Source organism: Balaenoptera borealis (genome assembly GCF_965194805.1).
Source record: "Balaenoptera borealis genome assembly, chromosome: 5".
In the NCBI taxonomy this organism is placed as follows: Eukaryota; Metazoa; Chordata; class Mammalia; order Artiodactyla; family Balaenopteridae; genus Balaenoptera; species Balaenoptera borealis.
Genome location: NC_138862.1, coordinates 123,283,038 through 123,309,750, shown reverse-complemented (window position 1 = coordinate 123,309,750; position 26,713 = coordinate 123,283,038). Strand labels below are relative to the sequence as shown.

The 26,713-nt window shown below is 35.5% G+C and overlaps 2 protein-coding genes across 6 annotated transcripts in view; one reads left to right on the top strand and one right to left on the bottom strand.

The window, feature by feature from the left end:
• Positions 1-13,751, top strand: part of TRPC1 (transient receptor potential cation channel subfamily C member 1) — a 72,747-nt gene extending 58,996 nt beyond the window's left edge. For 2 of the 5 annotated variants that reach the window (XM_082393769.1, XM_082393768.1), the window contains 3 exons: positions 7,239-7,440; positions 7,732-7,926; positions 8,976-13,748. In XM_082393769.1, the coding sequence (XP_082249895.1) occupies positions 7,239-7,440; positions 7,732-7,926; positions 8,976-9,203 (625 nt within the window). In that variant the 3' untranslated portion in view covers positions 9,204-13,748. Of the gene's footprint in view, positions 1-7,238; positions 7,441-7,731; positions 7,927-8,975 lie in introns of all 5 variants that reach the window. The other 3 variants (XM_082393767.1, XM_082393766.1, XM_082393770.1) reach the window with 2 other exon arrangements.
• Positions 13,752-24,643: 10,892 nt separating this feature from the next.
• Positions 24,644-26,713, bottom strand: part of PCOLCE2 (procollagen C-endopeptidase enhancer 2) — a 74,092-nt gene continuing 72,022 nt past the window's right edge. Inside the window, exon 9 of the mRNA XM_082393784.1 lies at positions 24,644-25,236. Within this exon, the coding sequence (XP_082249910.1) occupies positions 25,106-25,236 (131 nt within the window). The 3' untranslated portion in view covers positions 24,644-25,105. The remainder of the gene's footprint in view (positions 25,237-26,713) is intronic.

Below are 26,713 nucleotides of genomic sequence, written 5' to 3'. Positions count from 1 at the left end.
GACAAAATACCTCCCCACATTCTTAGATAAAATAATGGAGAAGAGGTGTAGAATTACACGTTTGTTGTATTCCTATTATGTACCAACTATTCTTTAGTTTGTTTAAGGAATAAGATTAAATGAGTAATAAATATTCATCTAACACCTTCAGTATGCCAGATCCTGTTCTAAGTGCTAAATAAATGAAGTATCAGTGAACAAAACTACCCTCATGGAGTTTATTATTCTAGTGAGGTGATACAGGGAATAAAAATAGCAATAAAATATATAGTATATTACACAGTATTGGTATAGTGTATATCAGTATTACACAGGCCCTTGCCTGTAGCCCAAATAAAGCTTGGGCCAGGGAGGATTTTTGTGTGAGAGGGTGTAGCTTTAGTTAGGTAGGAGGTTAAGGAAGGCCTCACAAAAGATGACATCCAAGTAAAGATATAAAGCTGGTGAAGGATCAAGCCATGAAAAGATATCTGGAGGAAGAGCGTTGGCAGATAGGGGAATGGCAAATGCAAATGCCTTGAGATGGGAGTGTGGTTGGTATGTTCAAGGAAAAGCCAGGAGGTCAGCGTGGATGGTATGTAGTGAATCAGAGCAAGAGTTGTAGTAGATTAGGTCAGGAAGGTAATGGGGAATAAAGCGGATCAAGATGGTGGAGTAAGAGGACTTGGAGCTCACCTCCCCCCACAAACACATCAAAAATACATCTACGTGTCAAATAATTCTCACTGAAAGCTAGCTGGAAACAGGCAGAAGGACTCCTGTACAAGCAAGGCTGTAAGAAAGGTATACATGTAATCGGGTAGGATGAGAAGAAAGTGATTGGTCAGGACCTGTGCCCCGGGAAGGGATTCAAAGGAAAAGGGAGATTACACAGGTGGATACTCACCCTGGGGAGTTAGTGGGTCAAGCCACAGACTGGGTGTTCCAGTCTGGTTTCTACACATAGGAGACAAGCCCCCTTAACTGGTTGGAGAACCCCTGGGAGAGATAGAAAGGCTGGAGAAGCCTGGATGCCACTCATGAGGGGTGCAGGTACTGGCTTGCCCCCTGCTAGGGCAGATAGAGGTCTGCCCTAGTGCTGTCAGGTTTCCTGTGACCACCTTGCTGCTCTCCCCAGCCCGAACTGAGAGGATACCCCAGCTCCGCTCATTCCACATCACAGCATGGCACTGGATCTACGGCATCCAGGACCTGCCAAAAGACTCGTCCTTGTGACATAGAGGCAACCAGTCCTGGAGCGTAGCCCAGGTGGTGCGGCAGCTGCCATTGTTGGAGCTTACTCCAGCAGCACCCCAGAAGCAGCCCAGAGTTTTGACAGCAGCACAGCTGCTGAGTTTCCTGTGACCACCTTGCTATGTGCCAAAGCCCCGGCTGAGTGGATGCTCTGGCCCTACTCACGTCACGCCATAGCGCAGCGCTAGATCTGGGGTGGCCAATACCAGGGAAAAGACACGACCATGGGCTGCTTGATCCACTCAGATCAAGAGAATTGATCTAAACAAAGATCATTTTAACAAGGAACTAGAAAATACAAAAAAGACCCAAACAAAAATAGGCAATTCAATATCTGAAATAAAAAACACTCTGAATAACAGCCTAAGTGACACAGAAGAGCACATAAGTGATCTGGAAGATAGAATAATGGAAATCACCCAATCGGAACAGCAGAAAGAAAGACAAATGAAAATAAACAAAAAAACAAAAGCAGTCCATTAGATCTCTAGGATAACATTAAACATACCAACATTCACGTAATAGGGGTTCCAGAAGGAGAAGAGAGAGAAAGAAGGGGATCAAAAATGTATTTGAAGAAATTATGGCTGAAAGTTTCCCAAATCTGAAGAAGGAAACAGATATCCAGGTACAGGAAGCACAGAGGGTCCAAAACAAGATGAAACCAAACAGACCCACATCAAGACATATCATAATCAACATGGCAAAAGTTAAAGGTAAAGAGAGAATTCTAAAGGCATCAAGAGAAAAACAGTCATATACAAGGGAATCCCCATAAGACTATCAGCTTAGATTTCTCTGCAGAAACTTTGTGGGCCAGAAGGGAGAGAATTGATATATTCAAAGTGCTGAGAGGAAAAAACCTACAACCTAGGATACTCTACCCAGTAAGATTATCATTTAGAATAGAAGGAGAAATAAAGAACTTACCAGACAATCAAAAACTGAAAGAATTCATCAATAGTAAACCTAAAAAATGTTGAAGGGTCTTCTCTAAATGGAAAAGAAGTAAGAATCTATAGGAAAGGGAAAATCCCACTAGGAAAGGCAGTTACATAGTAAGGATTGAAGATCACTTTAAAAAGCCAGTACATAGATGAAAAGAAACACACACACACACACACAAAAGCAACTATAAATGCAGTAAACAGTTGAGAGATAAGCATGAAGATGTAAAATATGACATTGGAAACAAAATGTGGGTGAGGGGGGTAAAAATGTAGATCTTTTAGAATGTGTTTGAACTTAAATGACTATCAGTTTAAAACAAGTAGATATAATTATGGGACAACATATATGAGCCCTATGGTAAACACAAATCAAAAACCTATGATAGATATGCAAAAACCAAAAAGAAAGGAACTCAAGCATACTACTAAAGGAAATCATCAAACCACAACAAGAGAAACAAAAAGAAGAAATGAACAGAACTACAAAAACAACTGGAAAACAAGGAATAAAATGGTAATAACTGCATACCTATCAGTAACTACTTTAAATGTCAATGGACTAAATGCTCCAATCAAAAGACATAGGGTGGCTGATTGCATGAAAACACAAGACCCTTCAATATGCTGCCTGCAAGAGACTCACTTCAGGGCTAAAGAAACACAGAAAAAGTGAGGGATAGAAAAAGATACTTCATGCAGATGAAAACGACAAAGAAGCAGGGATAGCAGTACTCATATCAGACAAAATAGACTTTAAAACAAAGTCTGTAACAAAAGACAAAGACGAGCACTGTATAATGATAAAGGGATCAACACAAAAGAGGATGTTACACTCATTAACATATATGCACCCAATACAGGAGCACCTAAATTTATAAAGCAAATACTAATAGACATAAAGGGAGAAATTGACAGTAATACAATAATAGTAGGGGACTTTAACCTCTCAGTGACATCAATGGATAGATGATCCAAACAGAAAATCAGTAAGAAAACAGTGTACCTAAATGACACCATAGACCAGTTGAACTTAATTGGTATTTACAGGACATTCCATCCCAGAACAGCAGAATACACATTCTTTTCACATGTATATGGAATGTTCTCCAGGATGGATCACATACTAGGCCACAAAACAAGCCTTAATAGATTTAAGAGAATAGAAATTATATGAAGCATTTTTTTCTGACCACAATGGTATGAAAGTAGAAATCAACTATAGAAAGGAAAATGGGAAAAGAACAAACACGTGGAGACTAAATAACATGCTACTAAAAAACCAATTGGTCAGTGATAAAATCAAAGAGGAAATCAGAAAATAGCTCGAGACAAATGAAAATGGAAGCACACCTTTCCAAAATTTGAGGGATGCATCAAAAGCAGTTCTAAGAGGGAAATTTATAGCAATACAGGCCTTCCTGAAGAAATAAGAAAAATTTCAAACAAATATCTTAATCTGCCACCTAAAAGAATTAGAAAAAGAACAAACAAAGCCCCAAGTCAGCAGAAGGAAGGAAGGAAGGAAATAATAAAGATCAGAGTGGAAATAAATAAAATAGAGATAAAAAACAGAAAAGATCAATGAAACCAAGAACTGTTTTTTTGAAAAGATTAACAAAATTGATAAATCTTTAGCCAGGCTTACCAAGAAGAAAAAGCCAGCCTTTACCCAAATAAACAAAATAAGAAATGGAAGTGGAGAAGTAACAACCAATACCACAGAGATACAAAAAAAATCATAAGAGAATACTATGAACAGTTATATGCCAACAAATTGGACAACCAAAAAGAAATGGACAAATTTCTAGAAACATACAGCCTGCCAAGACTGAATCAAGAAGAAACAGTCAATTTGAACATACTGATCACTAGAATTGAAATTGGATTTGTAAAACAAACAAACAAACAAAAAAACCCCAGCAAACAAAAGTCCAGAATGGGATGGCTTCACAGGGGAATTCTACCAAACATATAAAGAATTAATACCTATCCTTCTCAAAGTATTCCAAAGAATTGAAGAGGATGGAACACTCCCAAATTCATTCTATGAGGCCACCATTACCCTGATACCAAAACCAGACAAAGACAGTACAAAGCAAATTACAGGCTAATATTTTTGGTAAATATAGATGCAAAAATCCTCAATAAAATATTTGAAAACTGAATCTAAAAATGTGTAAAAAGGATCATACACTATGATCAAATTGGATTTACTCCAGTGTCACAAGGATGGTTCAACATATGCAAATCAATCAATGTGATACACAACATTAACAAAAGGTAGGATAAAAATCACATGGTCATCTCAATAGTTGCAGAAAAAGTGTTTGACAAAATTCAACATCCATTCATGATAAAAACTCATCAAAGCGGGAATAGAGGGAACATATCTCAACGTAATAAAGGCCATTTATGACAAACTCATGGCCAGCATCACACTCAATGATGAAAAGCTGAAAGCTTTCCCATTAAATTCAGGAACAAGACAAGGATGGCCACTCTCACCACTTCTATTTAACAAAGTATTAGAAGTCCTAGCCACAGTGATCAGACAAGAAAAAGAAATAAAACATATCCAAATTGGAAGGGAAGGTGTAAAACTCACTATTTGCAGATGACATATTTTATATAGAAAACCCTAACGTCTCCACCCAAAGAACTATTAGAACTAATAAATGAATTCAACAAGGTTGAAGGATACAAGGTTAACATACAGAAATCTGTGTATGTTAATTAGTTTCTATACACTAATAATGAAATACCAGAAAGAGAAAGTAAAAAACCAAAATCAATCCGATTTAAAATCACGCCTAGCCATAAACTTAACCAAGGAGGTGAAAGACAGTACTCTGAAAATTATGAAACATTGATGTAGGAAATTGAAGATGATACAAAGAAATGGAAAGTTATCCCATGTTCTTGGATTGGAAGAATTAACATTGTTAAAATGGCCAAACTACCCAAAGCAATCTACAGATTTAACGTAGTCCCTATCAAAATACCCATAACATTTTTCACAGAACTAGAACAAATAATCCTAATATTCATATGGAACCAGAAAAGACCCTGAATTGCCAAAGCTATCTTGAGAAAAATGAACAAAGCTGGAGGTGTAAGCCTCCCAGACTTCAGACTATACTACAAAGCTACAGAAATCAAAGCAGCATGATACTGTCACAAAAACAGATAAGTGGGACAGAATAGAGAGCCCAGAAATAAACCCATGCACCTTAGGTCAATTAATCTGTGACAAACAAGGCAAGAATATACAGTGGAGAAAAGACACTCTCTTCAACAAGTGGTGCTAGAAACACTGGACAGCTACACGTAAAACAATGAGATTAGAATATTCCCTCAGACCATATACACAAATAAACTCAAAGTGGTTAAAAGACCTAAATGTAAGACACAACACAGTAAAACTCCTAGAAGAGAACATAGGCAGAACACTCTTTGACATACATCATAGCAATATTTTTTTGTATCAGTCTCCTAAGGCAAAAGAAATAAAAGCAAAAATAAACAATGGACCTAACTAAACTTAAAAGCTTTTGTACAACAAAGGAAACCATTGACAAAACGAAAAGACAACCTGCAAAATGGGAGAAAATATTTACAAGTCGTGTGACTGACAGAGGGTTAATATCCAAAATATGTAAACAGCTGATACAACTCAATATCGAAAAACAAACAACACAGTCAGAAAATAAGCAGAAGACCTGAATAGACATATTTCCAAAGAAGACATACAGATGACTAACAGCCGCATGAAAAGGTGCCTAACATCACTAATTATTAGAGAAATGCAAATCAAATCAAAAATGAGATATCGCCTCACACCAGTCAGAATGGCCATCATCAAAAAGTCTACAAATTACAAATGTCGGAGAAGATGTGGAGAAAAGAGAAACCTCATACACTGTTGGTGGGAATGTAAATTGGTGCAGCCACTGTGGAAAATAGTATGGAGGTTCCTTAAAAAACTAAAACTAGAACTACTGTATGATCCAGCAATTCCACTCCTTGTTATATATCCAGGAAAAAATGAAAGCACTAATTTGAAAAGATACGTGCACCCCAGTGTTCATAGCAGCACTATTTACAGTAGCCAAGATATGGAAGCAACCCAAGGGCCCGTCGACAGATGAATGAATTAAGAAGATGGATATATATATTCCATCTTCTTAATCCATATAAATACACACACAATTTAATATTCAACCATAAAAAGGAATGAAATTCTGCCATTTGCAGCAATGTGCATGGACCTAGATAATATTATGCTTAGTGAAATAAGTCAGACAGAGAAAGACAAATACTGTATAATGTTACTTCTATGTGGAATCTAAAAAATAATACACATGAATGTATATGCAGAACAGAAACAGACTCACAGATATAGAAAACAAACTTGTGGTTACTAAAGGGGAGAGAGGGAAGCAGGGATGGACAAATTATGGGTATGGGATTAACAGATACAAACCACTATGTATAAAATAGATAAGCAACAAGGATATATTGTATAGCACAGGGAATTATAGCCATTATCCTGTAATAATTTATAATGGAGTATAATCTGCAAAAATACTGAATCACTATGTTGTACACCTGAAACTAACATAATATTGTAAATCAACTATACTTCAATTGAAAGAAAGAAATAAAGGGAGGGAAAAAAAGAAAGACAGGTAATGGGATCATGTAGGACCTTGTTGGCCCTTGTATGGACTTCGGGCTGTTGAGCTTGAGAGCCATTTGAAGTTTTTGAGCGAAGAAGTGGCAAAATCTAATTAAGTATTACAGGATCATAGGCTGCTGTGTTGAGAAAAGACAGAGAAGTAGTAAGAGATTAAACAGGAATAATTTATCTTCCTTTTGAGTTTGTTTCTTTGTTTAAAGTAAGGCATATCTGTGATGTTGGGTCCAACCTCAGTTACTTTATAAAATATTACTCCTGGGCTATCTATGTATTCTTTATGTAATGTTGATATAAATGAATTCTTTATTTTCACTAATTAAAATTCCTTTTAAACAGAAATGTAATTGTCTTTACAGGTTCATCGGCACTTGCTTTGCTTTGTTCTGGTATATTTTCTCCTTAGCACATGTGGCAATCTTTGTCACAAGATTTAGCTACGGAGAAGAATTACAGTCCTTCGTCGGAGCTGTTATTGTTGGGACATACAATGTTGTGGTTGTGATTGTGCTTACCAAGCTGCTGGTGGCAATGCTTCATAAAAGTTTTCAGTTGATAGCAGTAAGTGTTCATTCTTTTAAAAATTTTATATTCTCTTCAGACCATACCAAAGGTATGTAGTAGATAAGGCAAAGATTTAAAAGAATTAAGAATGTGTCATTTAAAAATTAAATATAGATTTTTTAAAAAAATGTAAGTAATGTATATTAACTGCAAGTCTTGAACCAAATTTTTACCTACAAGGTGTGGAAACATTTGAACAATCTTAAACAATCTCTTCATACCAGCCCTACCGTGTGTGTGTGCACGTGTGCATGCCTATTCATTTCCTTTTTCACTTGCCTCTTATAGAATCATGAAGACAAAGAATGGAAGTTTGCTCGAGCAAAGTTGTGGCTTAGCTACTTTGATGACAAATGTACATTACCCCCACCTTTCAACATCATTCCTTCACCAAAGACTATCTGCTATATGATTAGTAGCCTCAGTAAATGGATTTGCTCTCATACATCAAAAGGCAAGGTTAAACGGCAGAACAGCTTAAAGGTAAGAAGTTAGATGGTTGAACTGCAACATGATAATTTTAATAATTACTAATCTCAGATGTTTCCTAAAGCATAAATATGCAGGTTCCTAAGGGCTAAGACTTGTGTTGTTTTGTACAGGGCATTGTTGTGGTTATAAAGCAATTAGCGAAACAGCTTACAAAAAAACAAGGGCTAAGACTTGTTTTTTTTTTCACTCCTGTATCCCTAATGCATAGCATAGTATCTAACATAAAGTAAGGATTCAATAAATACTTATTGAAAATGAGAGAGAGAGCTGTGATTTTTTTCATGAATTCTCATCTCACAGTTTTAAAACAAGGAAAATATTCAGAATACCTAGGCTGTCAGCATAAGAGTGACTCTTAGAGTCAATGCATATTTTTCTGGTTCTTCTTGAAAGTTGTTCAATACATGAATAATTCAATACATGTTGCTATAAGCCAGGAACTGGCAAACTTTTTCTGTAAATGACTGGATAATAAATATTGTAGACTTTGTGGGCTGTGAAAAAATTGTAGATTTTATGTGGGTAGTAATATAACAAGAGAGAAAACAAATTTCCACAAAAGTTTTATTGATGAAATTAAACATATGAGAATAATTGAGTAATATTTTTTTTTATAATACAGCTCTGTTAATGAATGGAATTCCATTTTGGCAGGGAATAACATTTTGTTTATTTGGAGTTCAAAGTTAGTAGTCCCCATCATCAAATTGATTACAAAAGGTTCATCTGTAAAAGCCATTCTTAGCTCACAGGCCATCAGAAACAGGAAGTGGGTCATATTTGGCCTATGGGTCATAGTTTGCTAATCCCTACTACAAACTAAGGATCTTAAATCAAGGTGAGTGTACAGGTAAATGAATAAAACAAATATGCATGGCATGTTTCAAATGTGTTGAATATTATTTTGTAACATGTAGTGGCAAAAATATAGTCTAATAAAGCATTACAAGATAGTGTTTGTATCTGTAAATTTTTAAAAAAATCCACCTCATCTAAATATTTTTATGCACATTGTTAATATCATATTTTTTGTTTTGAAGGAATGGAGAAATTTGAAGCAAAAGAGAGATGAAAACTACCAAAAAGTGATGTGCTGTTTAGTGCATCGTTACTTGACTTCCATGAGACAAAAGATGCAAAGTACAGATCAGGCAACTGTGGAAAATCTAAATGAACTGCGCCAAGATCTGTCAAAATTCCGAAATGAAATAAGGGATTTACTTGGCTTTCGGACTTCTAAATATGCTATGTTTTATCCAAGAAATTAGCCATTTTCTAAATCACGTAGAGAATAATTTTCAATAATAAATCTGAAAGACTGCATTTGTATAACTTGCAATTAAATTAGTAAGATATATATTGAAATAAAGAATTATGTAAAAGCCATTCTTTAAAATATTTATAGCATAAATATATGTTATGTAAAATATGTATATATGATTAGTTTTTTTAAAACCCTCTGTTCGTGGCTTTTTGCAGTAATAAAACAGATTAAGTAGATAGATTTTGTTAGCATGCTGCTTAGTTTTCTTATTTAAACGGTGCTTAAATTTTTTTTCTCTTTCTGCTTAAGAAGGGCAGCGTTAGAATTGTAGTGACTATTGCCAGAAGGTTTTGTAAAAATGAAGATCAGCAAATGTGGACTGATCTCCTTCCATAGGGTACATTTGAGATATAGAAGTCTTGTTTTTTAAAATCTTTGCTTTAGGAGTTTACATATATAGTTCAGTATTTATTGTTTAGGAGTATAGGTTTACCTAAAACAGTAGTCTATTTTTTCTTTTTTCTTTTGTTATAATCTTAAGCAACAAAGATAAAGCCCTAATGAATGTTTGAATCTATTTGTGTCTATAAATTTAAATTCACCTCAATGTTTGTTACTGTAACATATTTACTTTTACATGGTTGTAATCACGTTATATTTTTAATTTTGCTTTTTTCACTTAACAGTATTTTATAGATACATTTCCATGTATTGATAGAGTCCACGTATTTAAATTTTTATAGAATTATATAGTTTTTGAAAAATATAGTTAGTAGACTTTTCATTTTGTAGCTATAGAGTATTTGATTATGTTTATAAGTTTGCACAGCTACTTCTCTAAGATTAGGTATTTATTGGCTTTTAATTTTTTATTATCATAAAAGTGATACAATTTTTTTTCAAGTTGGAGTGAATGTTCCTAGTTATAAAGCTAACCCAAAATAAGGATTTAGAAGGTATTTCTTTGTCATGTATGGTCACAGCCTGTTTTGTTTGTGTAAACATTGGAAGACCCTTTAATGCAAGGATTTGTTTTATTTTTGGACTAAGGTTCTTGACCTTATATCCGAAAGTATTTTCCACAGAATGTAACATAGTTCTATAAACGGGACTTCATGCTTATTTGTGGCTCATTCTTGATGCTTAGGGTGAAAAGCATTGACTTTTTAAATTGGAGAATAAAGTATATATTTAAATTTTTTTCCTATGCTCATGTAAGGGATATAGTTAACAGGTTTTCACAGGCTATTCCTTATTTATTCTTGCAGCATTTCTAGTTAAGAGGTTATTATGTGTATAATTATCTTCTTAACTGAATGTCAGATGGTCTTAAGGCCACAGGGTGCAGGTAGCCCTTGGTCTATAAGTACCACCGATCCAGGGATCATTGTTGAAATATGTTAGTGTTGTGTTTCATCTTGCTTTTTACTTTTTATTTTTTAATTTCCAAATTGTAAGTGTTCCCCTTTTTTGGGCAAATTCTTATAAAAATGTTTATTGTAAAGTTATATATTTTGTCTATGATGGGATTATGCACTTCCCAATTGGGATTTTACATCAGGGTTTTTAGTCATTCTAAAAAATATCTAATTATTAAATCAAAATATTTATAGAGTGCCTACTGTATGCATGAGTTACGAGGTATATTTTGAATGACAGCATATTGTAAGAAAAAAGGTAAATAAAACTTGACATTAGATTATAAATTGACAGTTTGTTCATTGTATTATTGTATACTTTTATACTTTTTATTGAGATATAATTCACATATCATAAAATTCACTCTTTTAAAGTATACAGTTCACTGTTGTTGTTTTTTTAAATTATGGCAACAAAGGTCTAAAATGCAAAGCATCAACATCAGACCCCTTTGTACCTCTTTCTGCCTCTAGTGGCAATGATATTTTGACTCTCTTAGCTATTTCTTCTTATATTTGTAAATACCATATTTTGAAATAATATGTCTATACAAAGACCTGTATGTAAGTGTTTATAGCAGCTTTATTCACGATCCCAAATTGAAAACAACCAAATGCCCATGAACTGGTGAATGGGTAAGTAAATCGTACATCCATACAATGGAAATCTACTCAGTGATAAAAAGGAATTGTATCAGTCAGAGTTCAATCAGAGAAGCAGAACTACTAGGATATTGGCAGGCACATATGTTTGTGTGTACAGTGATTTGTTTACAGGGATTTGACATTACACAATTGCTGGAGTTGGTTAAGCAGTCTCCGAGGCTGTTGTTTTTGCATCTAATACTGGAGCTTGAAGTTCACCAGGTTGGCTGTTGGAAGAGGAAAATAGGTGGAAGAAATGCGGATAAGCTGGAACCCATGAGGACGGTCTGAGACCCTTGTCACTTGTCACTGTCTCCAACCTTGATGATGTGGGAATCCTGTGGAAGAAGTTACCCTTTGCCACATTGCTAAACACACCTAGCTCAGAATTAGAGAAACTGAAGGACAAGCCAAGGAAAGGTAGAATGATTAGAGTCCTGGCCGCTGCCCTTCACCAGTAGGTTGAGCCAGCAGATAAGTTTCAACGTGTGTAAACAATGCAAGTGCCTGCAAAAAAACCCCAAATGGCTGCTGCTCCATTTCTGCCCTCCAAATTTCACACTGAAATGTGTCTTGTGCCCACCCTACCTAGAAGCATACACGGGAGAGAATTCTGGGAAACATAATTCAGCCTACCCAAGTTGACACAGGAACAAACTAGTGAAATATATGCAGTAACACAGATGAATCTTAAAAGTACTATGCCAAGTGAGGACACTCATCACAAAAGGCTACACACACTGTGTGATTACATTAATATGACATCCTAGAAAAGACAAAACCATAGAAACCAAAATCAGATCATTGGTTACCAGGATCTGGTGGGAAGAGCAGATTGATTGCACAACTCATCAAACTATACATTTAATAGGGTGAATTTTAATGTATGGAAATTATGCTTCAGTAAACCTGACAAAACTACATAATGCTACAACATACTAAAATAAAGAACTAAGAAAGACGATGGAGTAGCAATTCTCATATCAGACAAAATAGACTTTAAAGACTATAACAAGAGACAAGGAAGGACACTTCATAATGATCAAGGGATCAATCCAAGACGAAGATATAACAATTGTAAATATGCACCCAACATAGGAGCACCTCAATACTTAAGGCAAATGCTAACAGTCATAAAAGGGGAAATCGACAATAACGAAATCATAGTAGGGGACTTTCACCAATGGACAGATCATCCAAAATGAAAATAAATAAGGAAACACAAGCTTTAAATGACACATTAAACAAGATGGACTTAATTGATATTTATAGGACATTCCATCCAAAAGCAACAGAATACACTTTCTTCTCAAGTGCTCACAGAACATTCTCCAGGATAGATCATATCTTGGGTCACAAATCAAGCCTTGGTAAATTTAAGAAAATTGAAATCATATCAAGTATCTTTTCTGACCACAATGCTATGAGACTAGATATCTATTACAGGAAAAAAAAACTGTAAAAAATACAAACACATGGAGGCTAAACAATACGCTACTAAATAACCAAGAGATCACTGAAGAAATCAAAGAGGAAATCAAAAAATACCTAGAAACAAATGACAGTGAAAACACAATGACCCAAAACCTATGGGATGCAGCAAAAGCAGTTCTAAGGGGGAAGTTTATAGCAATACAATCCTACCTCAAGAAACATCTCAAATAAACAACCTAATCTTACACCTAAAACAATTAGAGAAAGAAGAACAAAAAACCCCCAAAGTTAGCAGAAGGAAAGAAATCATAAAGATCAGATCAGAAATAAATGAAAAAGAATTGAAGGAAACGATAGCTAAGATCAATAAAACTAAAAGCTAGTTCATTGAGAAGATAAACAAAACTGATAAACCACTAGCCAGACTCATCAAGAAAAGAAGGGAGAAGACTCAAATCAACAGAATTAGAAATGAAAAATAAGTAACAACTGACACTGCAGAAATGCAAAGGATCATGAGAGATTACTACAAGCAACTCTATGCCAATAAAATGGAGAACCTGGAAGAAATGGACAAATTCTCAGAAAAGCACAACTTTCCGAGACTGAACCAGGAAGAAATAGAAAATATGAACAGACCAATCACAAGCACTGAAATTGAAACTGTGATTAAAAAGCTTCCAACAAACAAAAGCCCAGGACCAGATGGCTTCACAGGTGAATTCTATCCAACATTTAGAGAAGAGCTAACACCTATCCTTCTCAAACTCTTCCAACATATAGCAGAGGGAGGAACACTCCCAAACTCATTCTACGAGGCCACCGTCACCCTGATACCAAAACCAGACAAAGATGTCACAAAAAAAGAAAACTACAGACCAATATCACTGATGAACATAGATGCAAAAATCCTCAACAGAATACTAGCAAACAGAATCCAACAGCACATTAAAAGGATCATACACCATGATCAAGTGGCGTTTATCCCAGGAATGCAAGGATTCTTCAATATACACAAATCAATCAATGTGATACACCATATTAACCAACTGAAGGATAAAAACCATCCAATAATCTCAGTAGATGCAGAAAAAGCTTTTGACAAAGTTCAACAGCCATTTATGATAAAAAGTCCTGCAGAAAGTAGGCATAGAGGGAACTCACCTCAACATAATAAAGGCCATAGATGACAAACCCACAGCCAACGTCATTCTGAATGGTGAAAAACTGAAACCATTTCCTCTAAAATCAAGAATAAGACAAGATTGCCCACTCTCACCACTATTATTCAACATAGTTTTGGAAGTTTTAGCCACAGCAATCAGAGAAGAAAAAGAAATAAAAGGAATACAAATCAGAGAAGAAGAAGTAAAGCTGTCACTGTTTGCAGATGACATGATACTATACATAGAGACTCCTAAAGACGCTACCAGAAAACTACTAGAGCTAATCAATGAATTAGGTAAAGTAGTAGGATACAAAATTAATGCACAGAAATCTCTTGCATTCCTATACACTAATGATGAAAAATCTGAAAGTGAAATTAAGAAAACACTCCCATTTACCATTGCAACAAAAAGAATAAAATATCTAGGAATAAACCTACCTAAGGAGACAAAAGACCTGTATGCAGAAAACTATAAGACACTGATGAAAGAAATTAATGATGATACAAACAGATGGGAAGATAATACCATGTTCTTGGATTGGAAGAATCAACATTGTGAAAATGACCATACTACCCAAAGCAATCTACAGATTCAATGCAATCCCTATCAAACTACCAATGGCATTTTTCACAGAACTAGAACAAAAAATTTCACAATTTGTATAGAAACACAAAAGACACAGCCAAAGCAATCTACAAATTCAATGCAATCCTTATCAAACTACCAATGGCATTTTTCACAGAACTAGAACAAAAAATTTCACAATTTGTATGGAAACACAAAAGACACAATAGCCAAAGCAATGTTGAGAAAGAAAAACAGAGCTGGAGGAATCAGGCTCTGTGACTGCAGACTATACTACAAAGCTACAGTAATCAGGACAGTATGGTACTGGCACAAAAACAGAAATATAGATCAATGGAACAGGATAGAAAGCCCAGAGATAAACCCACACACATGTGGTCACCTTATCTTTGATAAAGGAGACAAGAATATACAATGGAGAAAAGACAGCCTCTTCAATAAGTGGTGCTGGGAAAACTGGACTGCTACATGTAAAAGAATGAAATTAGAACACTTCCTGACACCATACACAAAAATAAACTCAAAACGGATTAAAGACCTAAATGTAAGGCCAGACACTATAAAACTCTTAGAGGAAAAAATAGGAAGAACAGTCTTTGACATAAATCACAGCAAGATCTGTTTTGATCCACCTCCTAGAGTATTTGAACTAAAAATACAAATTAACAAATGGGACCTAATGAAACTTCAAAGCTTTTGCACAGCAAAGGAAACCATAAACAAGATGAAAAGACAACCCTCAGAATGGGAGAAAATATTTGCAAATGAATCAACGGACAAAGGATTAATCTCCAAAATTTACAAGCAGCTCATGAAGCTCAATATCAAAAAAAACAACCCAATCCAAAAATGGGCAGAAGACCTAAATAGACATTTCTCCAAAGTAGATATACAGATTGCCAACAAACACATGAAAGAATGCTCAACATCACTAATCATTAGAGAAATGCAAATCAAAACTACAATGAGCTATCACCTCACACCAGTCAGTATGGCCATCATCAAAAAACCTACAAACAGTAAATGCTGGAGAGGGTGTGGAGAAAAGGGAACCCTCTTGCATTGTTGGTGGGAATATAAACTGATACAGCCACTATGGAGAACAGTATGGAGCTTCTTTAAAAAACTAAAAATAGAACTACCATATGACCCAGCAATCCCACAATGTTCATTGCAGCTCTATTTACAATAGCCAGGACATGGAAGCAACCTAAGTGTCCATCGACAGATGAATGGGTAAAGAAGATGTGGCACATATATACAATGGAATATTATTCAGCCATAAAAAGAAATAAAAATGAGTTATTTGTAGTGGATGGACCTAGAGTCTGTCATACAGAGTGAAGTAAGTCAGAAAGAGAAAAACAAATACCATATGCTAACCAATATATATGGCACTGAAAGAAAAAAAAAATGGTTCTGATGAACCTAGGGGCAGGACAGGAATAAAGATGGAGACATAGAGAATGGCCTTGAGGACACAGGGAGGGGGAAGGGTAAGCTGGGAGAAGTGAGAGAGTAGCATTGACATATATACACTACCAAATGTAAAATAGATAGCTACTGAGAAGCAGCTGCATCACCCGGGGAGATCAGCTCGGTGTTTTGTGACCACCTAGAGGAGTGGGATAGGGAGGGTGGGAGGGAGACACAAGAGGGAGGCGATATGGGGATATATGTATACGTATAGCTTATTCACTTTGTTATACAGTAGAAAGTAACACAACAATGTAAAGCAATTATACTCCAATAAAGATGTTAAAAAATAAAGATGTGGTATATATATACCACGTGTGTGTGTGTGTGTATATATATATATATATATATATATATATATATATATATACACATATATACAGATATATTGGAATATTACTCAGCCATAAAAAATAATGAAATACTGCCATTTGCAGCATCATGGATGGACCTAGAGAATGTTATTCTTAATGAAATAAGTCAGAGAAAGACAAACACTATATGATATCATTTATATGTGGAATCTAGAAAAAAAAACATATCTATATACAAAATTTGTAGACATAGAAAACAAACTTATGGTTACCAAAGGGGAGATGGATGAGGGAGGGACAAATTAGGAGTATGGGATTAACAGATAAAGACTACTATGCATAAAACAAGCAACAAGGATTTACTGTATAGCACAGGGAATTATATTCAATATCTTGTAATAATCTATAATGGAATATAATAAAAAAAATACTGCATCACTATGTTGTACACCTGAGGCTAACACAATATTGTAAATCAACAATACCTCAATGAAAAGAAAGAAAGAAAACTAAGAAAATAACAGTGGAATTTTATGATTTATTACCACTCTAGAAGAAAACAGTGCTTGAATATGCAAGTTGGTAGCCCATTAGTAACATAACACAGTCACGTGAAGTATGGTAGAAAATGCCAGGGTGAAGAATTTTGTATTTTTCAAAATTTATGTTAGCAATTCTAGATTCTTTGCTATTTCATATAAATTCTGGAATCTGCCTGTCAATTTCTACCAAAAAAACCTTGTGGTGATTTTGATTGGAATTGCATTGATATTGAAATTTTTCTTTTCCTCAGAAAATACATTTATAAAATAACAAATAGGCCGAGGTTATAGGCTGTAGGGAGTCTAATTATTCAAAATTACACTAAGAAAATTTTAACAGTACCAGGGGCAATGGCTGCTGTGGATTTCTCATTTGTAAGTAAATTTGTTAGCTTTCTGGCATCACTGCCCTGTGGGTAAATATGTTGTGTTTCTTGAAGAGATATTTAGAAGAATTGCCAGTGACAGTGTTTGTCTTCATTTGGTCATTTCACACTACTTTTTCCTTTTCCTACTCCCCCGCCTCCAGTTTGAAATACGTGCTTCAAATATGGAACTCAAAAGTAGGAAAAATTTTATGTGTTAGTTACATGGTTTAAAATAACCATCTTTAAGAGACATGGTTTCTGATGTAAATTAACTTACAGTAGTACAAGAGGCAAAACAGCATGGTTGGGTAGGAGGTAAATGTATGTTTCAAAAAGGAACTGTTTCAGCCAGATAATGACAGGTTTCTTCATCCTGCTACCAGCAATCTAGACGTTTCTCTCTGTCTCTCTCCATTAGTAAGACTATTTGATCAATCCTTTCAGTTTTAGATAAAATTATTCTAAGATAGTAAAACTATCAGGTGCCATTTGAAAAGGGTTTTGAGGAAGAAAATGTACTAGCCACCCCATTAACTCATTCAGAAATTAAATTAATTTGGGAGATGATTCAACTCCATATTTTAAAACTCATTTCCCCCATTTTATATTTCAGTAGAAATAGCAAGCACATTGCTTGTTTTAACACAGAGGGTTTTTTCTTTTCTTTTTTTTTTAAGGTACAAATCTAAACTAAGCATAGGAAGGGGCAGTTCTTTTATTCTCTGTATCCTCAGCTTAAGTATGTTGTTGATATTAAATGACACAAATTTGTTAAATGAAAATTTAGCCATTATCTATTTGTGTAAATATCCTGGAAATGATATCCAGTCAGATATCCTTCTAACAATTGCAATCTCTAAGTCTTATTCCATCAAACTGGTTTGGAAGAAAACTTAGATCACCTACTTCAACCTTCTCATTTTATAGGAAAGAAAACTGACATTTTAAGTAATTTGTCCAGGTTGTACAATGACTGACTTGAGATCTTGAGCTCAATTTACTATTTGTGTTGGGAAAGATAGATCCAAACACTTTGGTTTTTTGAATGAATTTCTCACTGTAGTTTCATCTTGGTCAGAGAACAGAACTTAAGATGTCCAGTCCCTATTTTCTAAATGACTAGTTTATTAAAGACTTTAAGTTTATGACCAAGGTCAGAAGCAGAGACCAGTGAGATGAGCAAGAGACAGAGGGAGAGGATGCACAGTGGGGTAGTAAACATAAATAAAAAGGCAAGAGTCAGTCTTAGAAAATAAACAAGCCAGGCCATGGAGGGACCAAGGGTGTAGAATGGAGAAAGTGGTTAATTTTATTTTTGTGCTACTTTATATCTTTATCAGTTTGGTTATTCAAGAATCTGGAAACAGTTGAAGACCTATACAGGATCTCAGAAAGAATCCAATTCAACTTTATCATTTTATGGATAAGGAAACTAAGGTTCCCCAATGCTGCACTGTGAAGGAGAATCCAAGTCTCTCCTCATCCAGGAGGCTCTTCATTTTATTATGTTACTATTAATACAAATTTCTTGTTCGTGAGATAAATTAATCAGCTTTATAAAGTCATACGTTAAGCTTGTAATTTTTCTTTATAGATTTCTATACTTAAAAACTCACTGTTTAAAGCAGAAACTAACACACCATTGTAAAGCAATTATACTCCAATACAGATGTTAAAAAAAAAAAACCTCACTGTTTAAATCTAACTTAATGTTGGTATCAGAATGCCACAGGGACAGCCTTCAAGCGAAAGATACTGTTTCAAATTTATATCTAATTAAATTTTAGCGTTTTTAAACCTAATTATTGACTCAGGGAAGAAGCAAATTACAAAAACAAAGTCAGAATTTTACATAATAACTTTAAAATCCCTCAGAAAAACTTCTATGTATGTCCCAGAGCTGCCCCATCTGAATCCCTAATTCTGTACATCCATGTACACCCCCATAGTTTCTATGTTAAAAAGAGGCTGTTAGCGTGTGAATAATGACCCTCATGTACTTAATTCAAGATGCTTAATTATAAATGATAAAATAATATTTATATCTTGTTTTGGGCTAGGGCTAAGAGACAAACTTGTGAAACTATTAATTCTAATCACCTGCAGGTTGCTTCAGGTTTTCTATTTGGATAATCATATCATCTTTGCATAATAGTCTTGTTTCTTCCTTTCCAATATCATTTTTTCTTTTTCTTGACTTACTACACTCCAGTACAATTTTTAATAGAAATGTGATTTCAAGCATTCCTGTCTTATCACTGATCTTAAAGGAAATGCTTTCAATACTTTACCATTAAATATAAGATTTGCTGCAAGTTTTCTTCTCAACTTAAGGAAGTTCCCTTTTATTCATAGTTTGCTCAGGGTTTATTTTTGTCATGAGTAAATGTGGAATTATATCAAGTGCTTCTGCATTACTAAGATCAAATTATTTTTCTTCTTTAATCTATTGTGAATAGGGCTTAACAGAACCTTTCCCCATTAAAAGATGATCTTTGCTTAACTCTAGCTTCGTTTACCTAGTAATCTGATAATACAGTATGTCAACTATGTTGCTAGGCAAACTTGTTTCTGGTAAAAATGATCCCTGATTGGTAAATTGCTTTGGATTGGGAGGAATTCAATCCAGTATAAGCGAACTAGAGATACCCGATAGGGGAGCCAGAGCTCTGGGCATTCCTGAGTGTGTTAACTCTTATAACCAGGTGTGTCATCTATGAGGCGTCTGGGAGCTGGGCTTATGGAGTTGTTACAAGAGTTACTGGCTTCTGTGGAGATGCGACCTTTAAACTGGGGTGTCTACATCCATCTGGCATGAATCTTGTCTCCTGGCATCTGAGACTTTATCTAGGGAGGCAAAGAAAACAGCTCATGGATGGCGGGTATGAACTGCTGCCAGATGGCTGCAAAGACTCCCAGCGAAGAAAGTGTGACATTGTGCCATTAAGCCCTGGTACCTTTGCTATACAGTATCTTTCTGAGGATATTGGTACCAAGGGAGGCCTGTGATACTGTTAAGTCTGGATGTTTAGCTGCCCCTAAGACTCCCTAGTTGGCATTGCAGTTCTATCAATGCACTGAAGTATGATCATTGATTTTCTAATGTTAAATTAATCAAGTATTTCTGGGATAAACCCAACTTGATTGTCACCTATTTGGTTGGTTTGCTGGATTTTTTTGGATAATATTTTGTTTAGGGTTTTTGCACCTATGTTCAAAGTAAAATCAGACTAGTGGTTTTAGATCCTATTGTCTGCTAAAGTTGTGATGTTAAGATTATATTAACCTCATAAAAAGAATTGCTGAGTGTTACTTCTTTGTTTATACTCTGGAATAGTATATGTTAGATTCTAAGTAAAACTGTCTGGACCTGGGGTTTTATCTGAAGAAAGTTTTAAAATTAGGATTGAATTACTTTAATGGTTATAAGACTATTTAGGTATTCTATTTCTATTTGAGTCCAAGTGATAAGTCCTCACCCCCTGGCCATGAATTTGTCCACTTCGTCTAAGTTTCCAAATCTTCTGACATAAATGGCTCATAATATCCTCTTAACTGCTTTTTGAAAGTGCGTAACATCTGTTGTAAGGTCCCTTTTCATGCCTAAATCATTTTCTTGTCCTTTTTTACTTTTTTTCCTTGCTTTATCTTGTCAGTTTTGTCAATTATAAGAGTCATTTGAGAGAACCAATTTTTAGTTTTGTTTATTTTCTCTATTTATGATTCTATTTTACTCAATTTCTGCTTGTATGCTTATTTCCTCCAATTTTTAGAAGTGTATTCTGTTGTTCTTTTACTAACCTTCATAATTTGTATCAGTCACAAAATATTTTTCAGTCTTTCTTTTAGAATATTAACATTTAAGGTTATAAATTGCATTCCACACATTTTAAAATTCACTGTTTCTATTATTTTTCAGTTTTTAATATTTTCTATTTTCCATGACAGTTTCCTTTTGATCACGAGTTACTTAAAAGTACATTTCTCAATTTCCAACATCGGGGTTTTTTTTCTTATTTTTTTAACTATTGTGTACTTTGTGTTATTAATTTCTAATTATTCATTGTTGCTGGAGAAGGATATCTGTGCGACACTAGTTCTTTAAATGGGATTTGTTTCATGGTGCAGTAAGTGGTCAAGTTTTGAAGTTGTTCCATACTGAGATTAAAAATGAGCTTTTGGGGAATTCCCTGGCGGTCCAGTGGTTAGGACTCCGTGCTCTCATTGACAAGGGCCCAGGTTTGATCCCTGGTCGGGGAACTAAGATCCCACAAGCCGCATAGCAAGGCCAAAAAAAAAAAAAAAAAAAAAGAGCTTTTGGTTCTGTTTTATGTCCATCAGGTAAATCTAGTTAACTGTGTGGTTCAAATCTATATCTTTTCAGCTCGGTGCTTTGTGACCACCTAGAATGGTGGGCTAGGGAGGGTGGGAGGGAGAGAGACGCAAGAGGGAAGAGATATGGGGATATATGTATATGTATAACTGATTCACTTTGTTATAAAGCAGAAACTAACACACCACTGTAAAGCAATTATACTCCAATAAAGATGTTATTAAAAAAAATCTATATCTTTTTTTTGTTTCTTTTAAATCTGCCAATTACTGTGAGAAGTGTGTTAAAATCTCCCACTATGATGGTGAACTTGTCAATTTCCATTTATACTATGCGAGACATATATTTTGACGCCTATATTACATTGAAGGATAAAAAAATATATTTTAGTTATATATCTCTGCATGTTATTAGCTGCATGCAAATTTTAGAATTGTTATATCTCCTTGTAACCCTCTTCATCTTGAGAAATATCTTAAAGTCTATTTTTTTCCCTAATATGAATAAAGCCACTTCAGTCTTGTTTTGGTTAATATTTGCCTGGTATATTTATGTTTTTCTATCCTTTTCTTTTCAACTTCTTTGTGTCCTTATGCTTTAGGTGTCTCTTTCAAATAGCATATTGTTGTATTTTGTTTTTCTAATCCAGTCTGATAACCTTTGGCTTTTAATTTTTTAGTCTAGTTATATAAATTGGAATTATTGATACATTTTCATTTCTACCAGCATATGTTATTCTATTTTCCCTTATTTCACTTTCTTTAATTTCTTACCTTTTTTTCCTCTGCTATTTTAAAATAAATTTTCAAACTCAGTATTCTTTTATGGTTACCCTAGATATTTTAATGTAAATCCTTAAGTTATCAAATTAATCAATATTTTTATCCTTCTCTTTTTCAATATAAAGGGCTTAGAACACTTAGGTCAAGTCTTTTTTTTTAATGTTTGTTTTCCACATGAACTTACTATTTTTGCAAATTTGTTTGCATGCATGTAAATATGTCCATGCATTTAAGCAAAAGAATTTTCTGGTTAATATTTGTCAGCTCATATTACAGCTTCCTGATTAGTAGCTGTTTTATTATAGGGCTTTTCTTTAGAGAAGATTTTGTCATTGGTTTATTTCATTTAGTAGTCCAGAAGGTCTAATGGGAGCCTGGCAGCACTTTCCTACGGAAAGGAAAAAAAGAAAGTAACTTTCTTCCAACTAAGTTTAACCTTCAATCAAGTAAGTAATATGACAGAATTTAAGATTTGGGCACTTTGCAAGATTCTTTTGTTTTTGTTATAGGAATTGAATTGAATTCAAAGGATGAAAATTAAGCTAGCAGGACCCTGTGAAACACATCAGAGAGTCTGGTTTATCATTTTGAAATTTGTTTTGTGATGGTTTAGTATGGTCACCCATTTGTTCGTTACATGTATTTGATTTCCCAAGTACAAATACCTAAGAACAAAACCAAAACTTTATCAACTGTTCTTTAAAAAGAAACAAAAAATTTAAAAGAAATGATTCCTAAAAGAGAAAATAATATGGGACTCCAGAAGTCATCTGGTCTAACTCCTTCAATTTATAACTAAGGAAACTGAAATTCAGTTAAAATAAATGATATAATAAACAAGAAAAGGAATTAAGGGATGGTTGTTGGACCAGAAAGGGCCATGCCACTATTTAGTTTATGTCTGTTTTGAATAATTGAATTAAAAGCCAAACCATTGCCATCTGTTATTAACCTCTAAAGCCCATCAACAGTTGTAAGTCTTGTGTCAGAGATGCCAATGGTATGAATACTTTGGATAACTTTTTACTTTACTGTGACTCCAGCCCCCACTCAGAAACCCATGGAAGTCTTTTCACTGGTTGTGCAGGAGGCTGATGGCTGCAAGCCTGCTGCCCTAGTGCACCAATAAGAAGGTTCTACTAAAAGAGAAGACATGCTAAAATCTTTAGTAATCACCCCAAAGTCCCACAACATGCATTCTTGAAAGGTACTGATTTTTCGAGAGAAGTTTGGAATCCATCAGGATTCCACAGTTACATCCTGGCTGGGTACAGCTGCCCTGTGCCCTCAGCCAGTTGAGAGGGCTTTTTTCTAAAAGGTGGCACTGGCCAGGGAAGCCACCCATCGGCTCCTCTAGTTCATTCACTTCCTCAGGCTGGTGAGTGCCCTGGTACTGATGGGCATCCTGGTGGGAGAGTTTAGGAATGATTCCTGACCCTGCCAACCAGCCCCCATTCATTGTTTTCTTGCACTCCCTCAGCTGCCCAAACAGGATTCTACCTTTTGAACTTCTATTTTCTGCTCTTTGAGTGTCTGGTCACTTCTAGAGCTGGGAGTTATTGTTTTCACCCCAAAGAATATCTTCCCTTATTTCTAAAACTTTGCTTCAACTATGAGAGACCTTGTGACCCAAGCCTGTGTTTATCCCTAGTATTCTTTCTACCTTCCTTGGATAGGGATGGTTGTCCCCTCTTCTGCAGCTCCTGGCCCGCAACCTCCTGAGGGCTGGTTGCCACAATCATTGCAGGTACTGCTGCCTTTTAAGCAGCTCTGTGCAAACGATGGGAACCCTTTCACAGTGCTTCCCTTACTGAGTGAGAAGAGGTCTTTCAAAGGCAATGGCAGAATGCATCCCAGCTGATACAATCTCGTCCAGTTAACTAGGGATTAACAAGATAGGGATGTCAGGCTCACTTCTAATTTCAAGTCCTATGAAACAACTAATTATGATTTAGGCTAGGAAAACAAAGACTGAACTCTGCAAGAGAAGAGGGTTTTCCTCTGGAGCAGAGAAGGCCTCTTCTAGTGGCAGTGAGGGCACTGGGTTTAGAATTAGGACTTCTGAGCTAGATTGCCTGTTCTGTCTCTTGGGAGATGTGTGCTCTGCACAAGTCACTAAATACACCTGAGCTTCCATTTCTATCACAAAATGAAGGACCTGAATCAGATTCCTGAGGGACACCATTCTAGCTCTAACATTCTCTGGTTCTGCAGAGAAGGATTATAGTCTATTTACATTCCTGAGTCCATCTAATCCCTGCGGTTCTTGGAATGTTGTTTTAGCAAAGTATAAACTGATACAAGGACAACCTTATGTGTAAATAGCAGGGAATATTCTTTTTACAGTGTCCCACTTTCTATAAAAACAAGTCTAATGGTTGTTATATATAATCATTTAAAAATATTTTATTAAGCATTGATTTTAAAAATGCAAGAGAAGAATATAACAACTCAGAGCAAATGCTTGAAGGTAAAACAAATATCACTATAAATATTGCACGTATAAAATCTCTTTTTTACATCTTCACACAACTCATTTCTAAAATATCCTTTTACAGAGATGTATAAATAAACTGCTTCCAAACTGTCAACGCTTGATACGTTTAGTTTCTTATCACCTCACTAAGTCTGCAGGTTTCCAATCGACTATCTGCTCCTCTTCCATGCAGGCAACAGAACTTCCATCAGTGATACCGGAGCTCTCCTACCTACATCATGTGAAGAGTAAATGTCTCTGAATGCTCAATATTTCAGGTTATAAATTTTCTTTTCCTACTGAGAAAAAAATAGATCCTTTAAAGGCAGTGACAGAACGCAGCTTAAATGGACACAGTTCACTGTTAACATTGCTTGTTTTTCAAGGCGTCCAGGAGCTTCTGATTCTTGGTCTTGAACATCATGATAAAGCTGTTGGGCATGATTTTGCCTCGCCCATCTTCACCCACTTGGCCCATAATAATGTAGTTTAGACCTAAAAGGGAATATAAGATTAATTTTTTTCTCTATGTGTGTTGGTTTGAAACAACTTCGACTATAACTCACCTCTAGGTAAATGGTCTGTAAATGGTATAATTAGACATTTATCCTATCTAGAATAAAATCTGGTTTAAGACTCTCATTGGAAAAAAATCTAAATTTAACTGAATAGCATGTTCCAGCTCTGCTAACACTAGGAAAGTGGATGGAATGATTTGATCCAGTCATATCCAGCTCTGCGAGAGGTCTGATGTATTTACTGAGTGTCTGCTATGAACAATACACTGTTTCTGTGAAAGGCTCTCCTTCCTCAAGGGGCCTCCAGGGCTCCCTGACACGCCATCTTCAGATGGCCTCTCCTGGTGTCACAAGGCTTCTGGATCTCCCCAGGCATTTGGCAACTAATGATCCATTGTCTTCTGTTGTTGTTGTCTTGAACTTTTTATTAACATCTCCAACATTTATACTATGGAAGTTTTTTGAGGGCATGGTTGGATCATATACTTCTTTCCATTCTTATAGTCCCTTGCAAAAAGATAAGTACTAAAAAGTACTTTATTCTGTTATACTATTTTTTATATATCAGTGTGTCTGGCTAAGGTAGGCCTAGACTGGGGCCCAAGCTGAGCTATGTAGGGTTCAACTCTGAAGTTTTATACTGCTTCAGAAAAATGTCATAAAGGAAGTGTGTCTTACCACCCCCTTTATTCTCCCTCTCCCTGGTGTGTCATAAGAGAAATGTGTGTTTCCTTTTTCTCTTGCATAGGCCTTCCTCTGTGGGCCAACACTGGCATCATAGTGGCATTGAGCCTGTGAAGGCTTGGTAGGCTGAGCAGGTAGATGCCACCGAAAGGCTGCACTGCTACCATCATTATGAGATTTGACCGTGTCTAGATGTGATTTGCTGTTCCGGACAGTTCTGGAAAGAAGTGTTACCTTTTACAGAGTCTTTGCTATTCCCTCTAAAGAGTCAGTGTGAGGCTGCTGGCCTCCCAACTCTTCTCAACAATCTGAATTCATAGTAAAGCTTTCTTGAGGTGGATAGTCTATATTTCTGTGTGTGTGTGTGGCAGAGGTTTGGTTTGTTTCGCTTGTAGGAGAGGTGTGTAACAAGACTGAGGAAAGGAATGAGCTGATATTGGATAGAGAAATCATGGTACAGCACACAGTGGAATGCCAGGCATTATTACCATGCTGAAAAAGAGATCTATACGTGCTGTTGATGGAAAGCTGTCCACATATACATCACATGGGGGAAAAGTTTCAGTAGAACATGTGTAGCATGATTCCTCTGTCTACGTGTGTATGTGCAGGCTTTATATGGATAGAACTTTGTGGAAGGAACTGTTCATTGTGCCTCTGGGGAAAGGGAAAGGGCTTCACTTTTTATTTTATATCCTTCTCTACTTATTTAAACTTTTTAAAAACCATAGAGCATACATTACTTTTATAAGTTAAAGAAACTGTTTTAA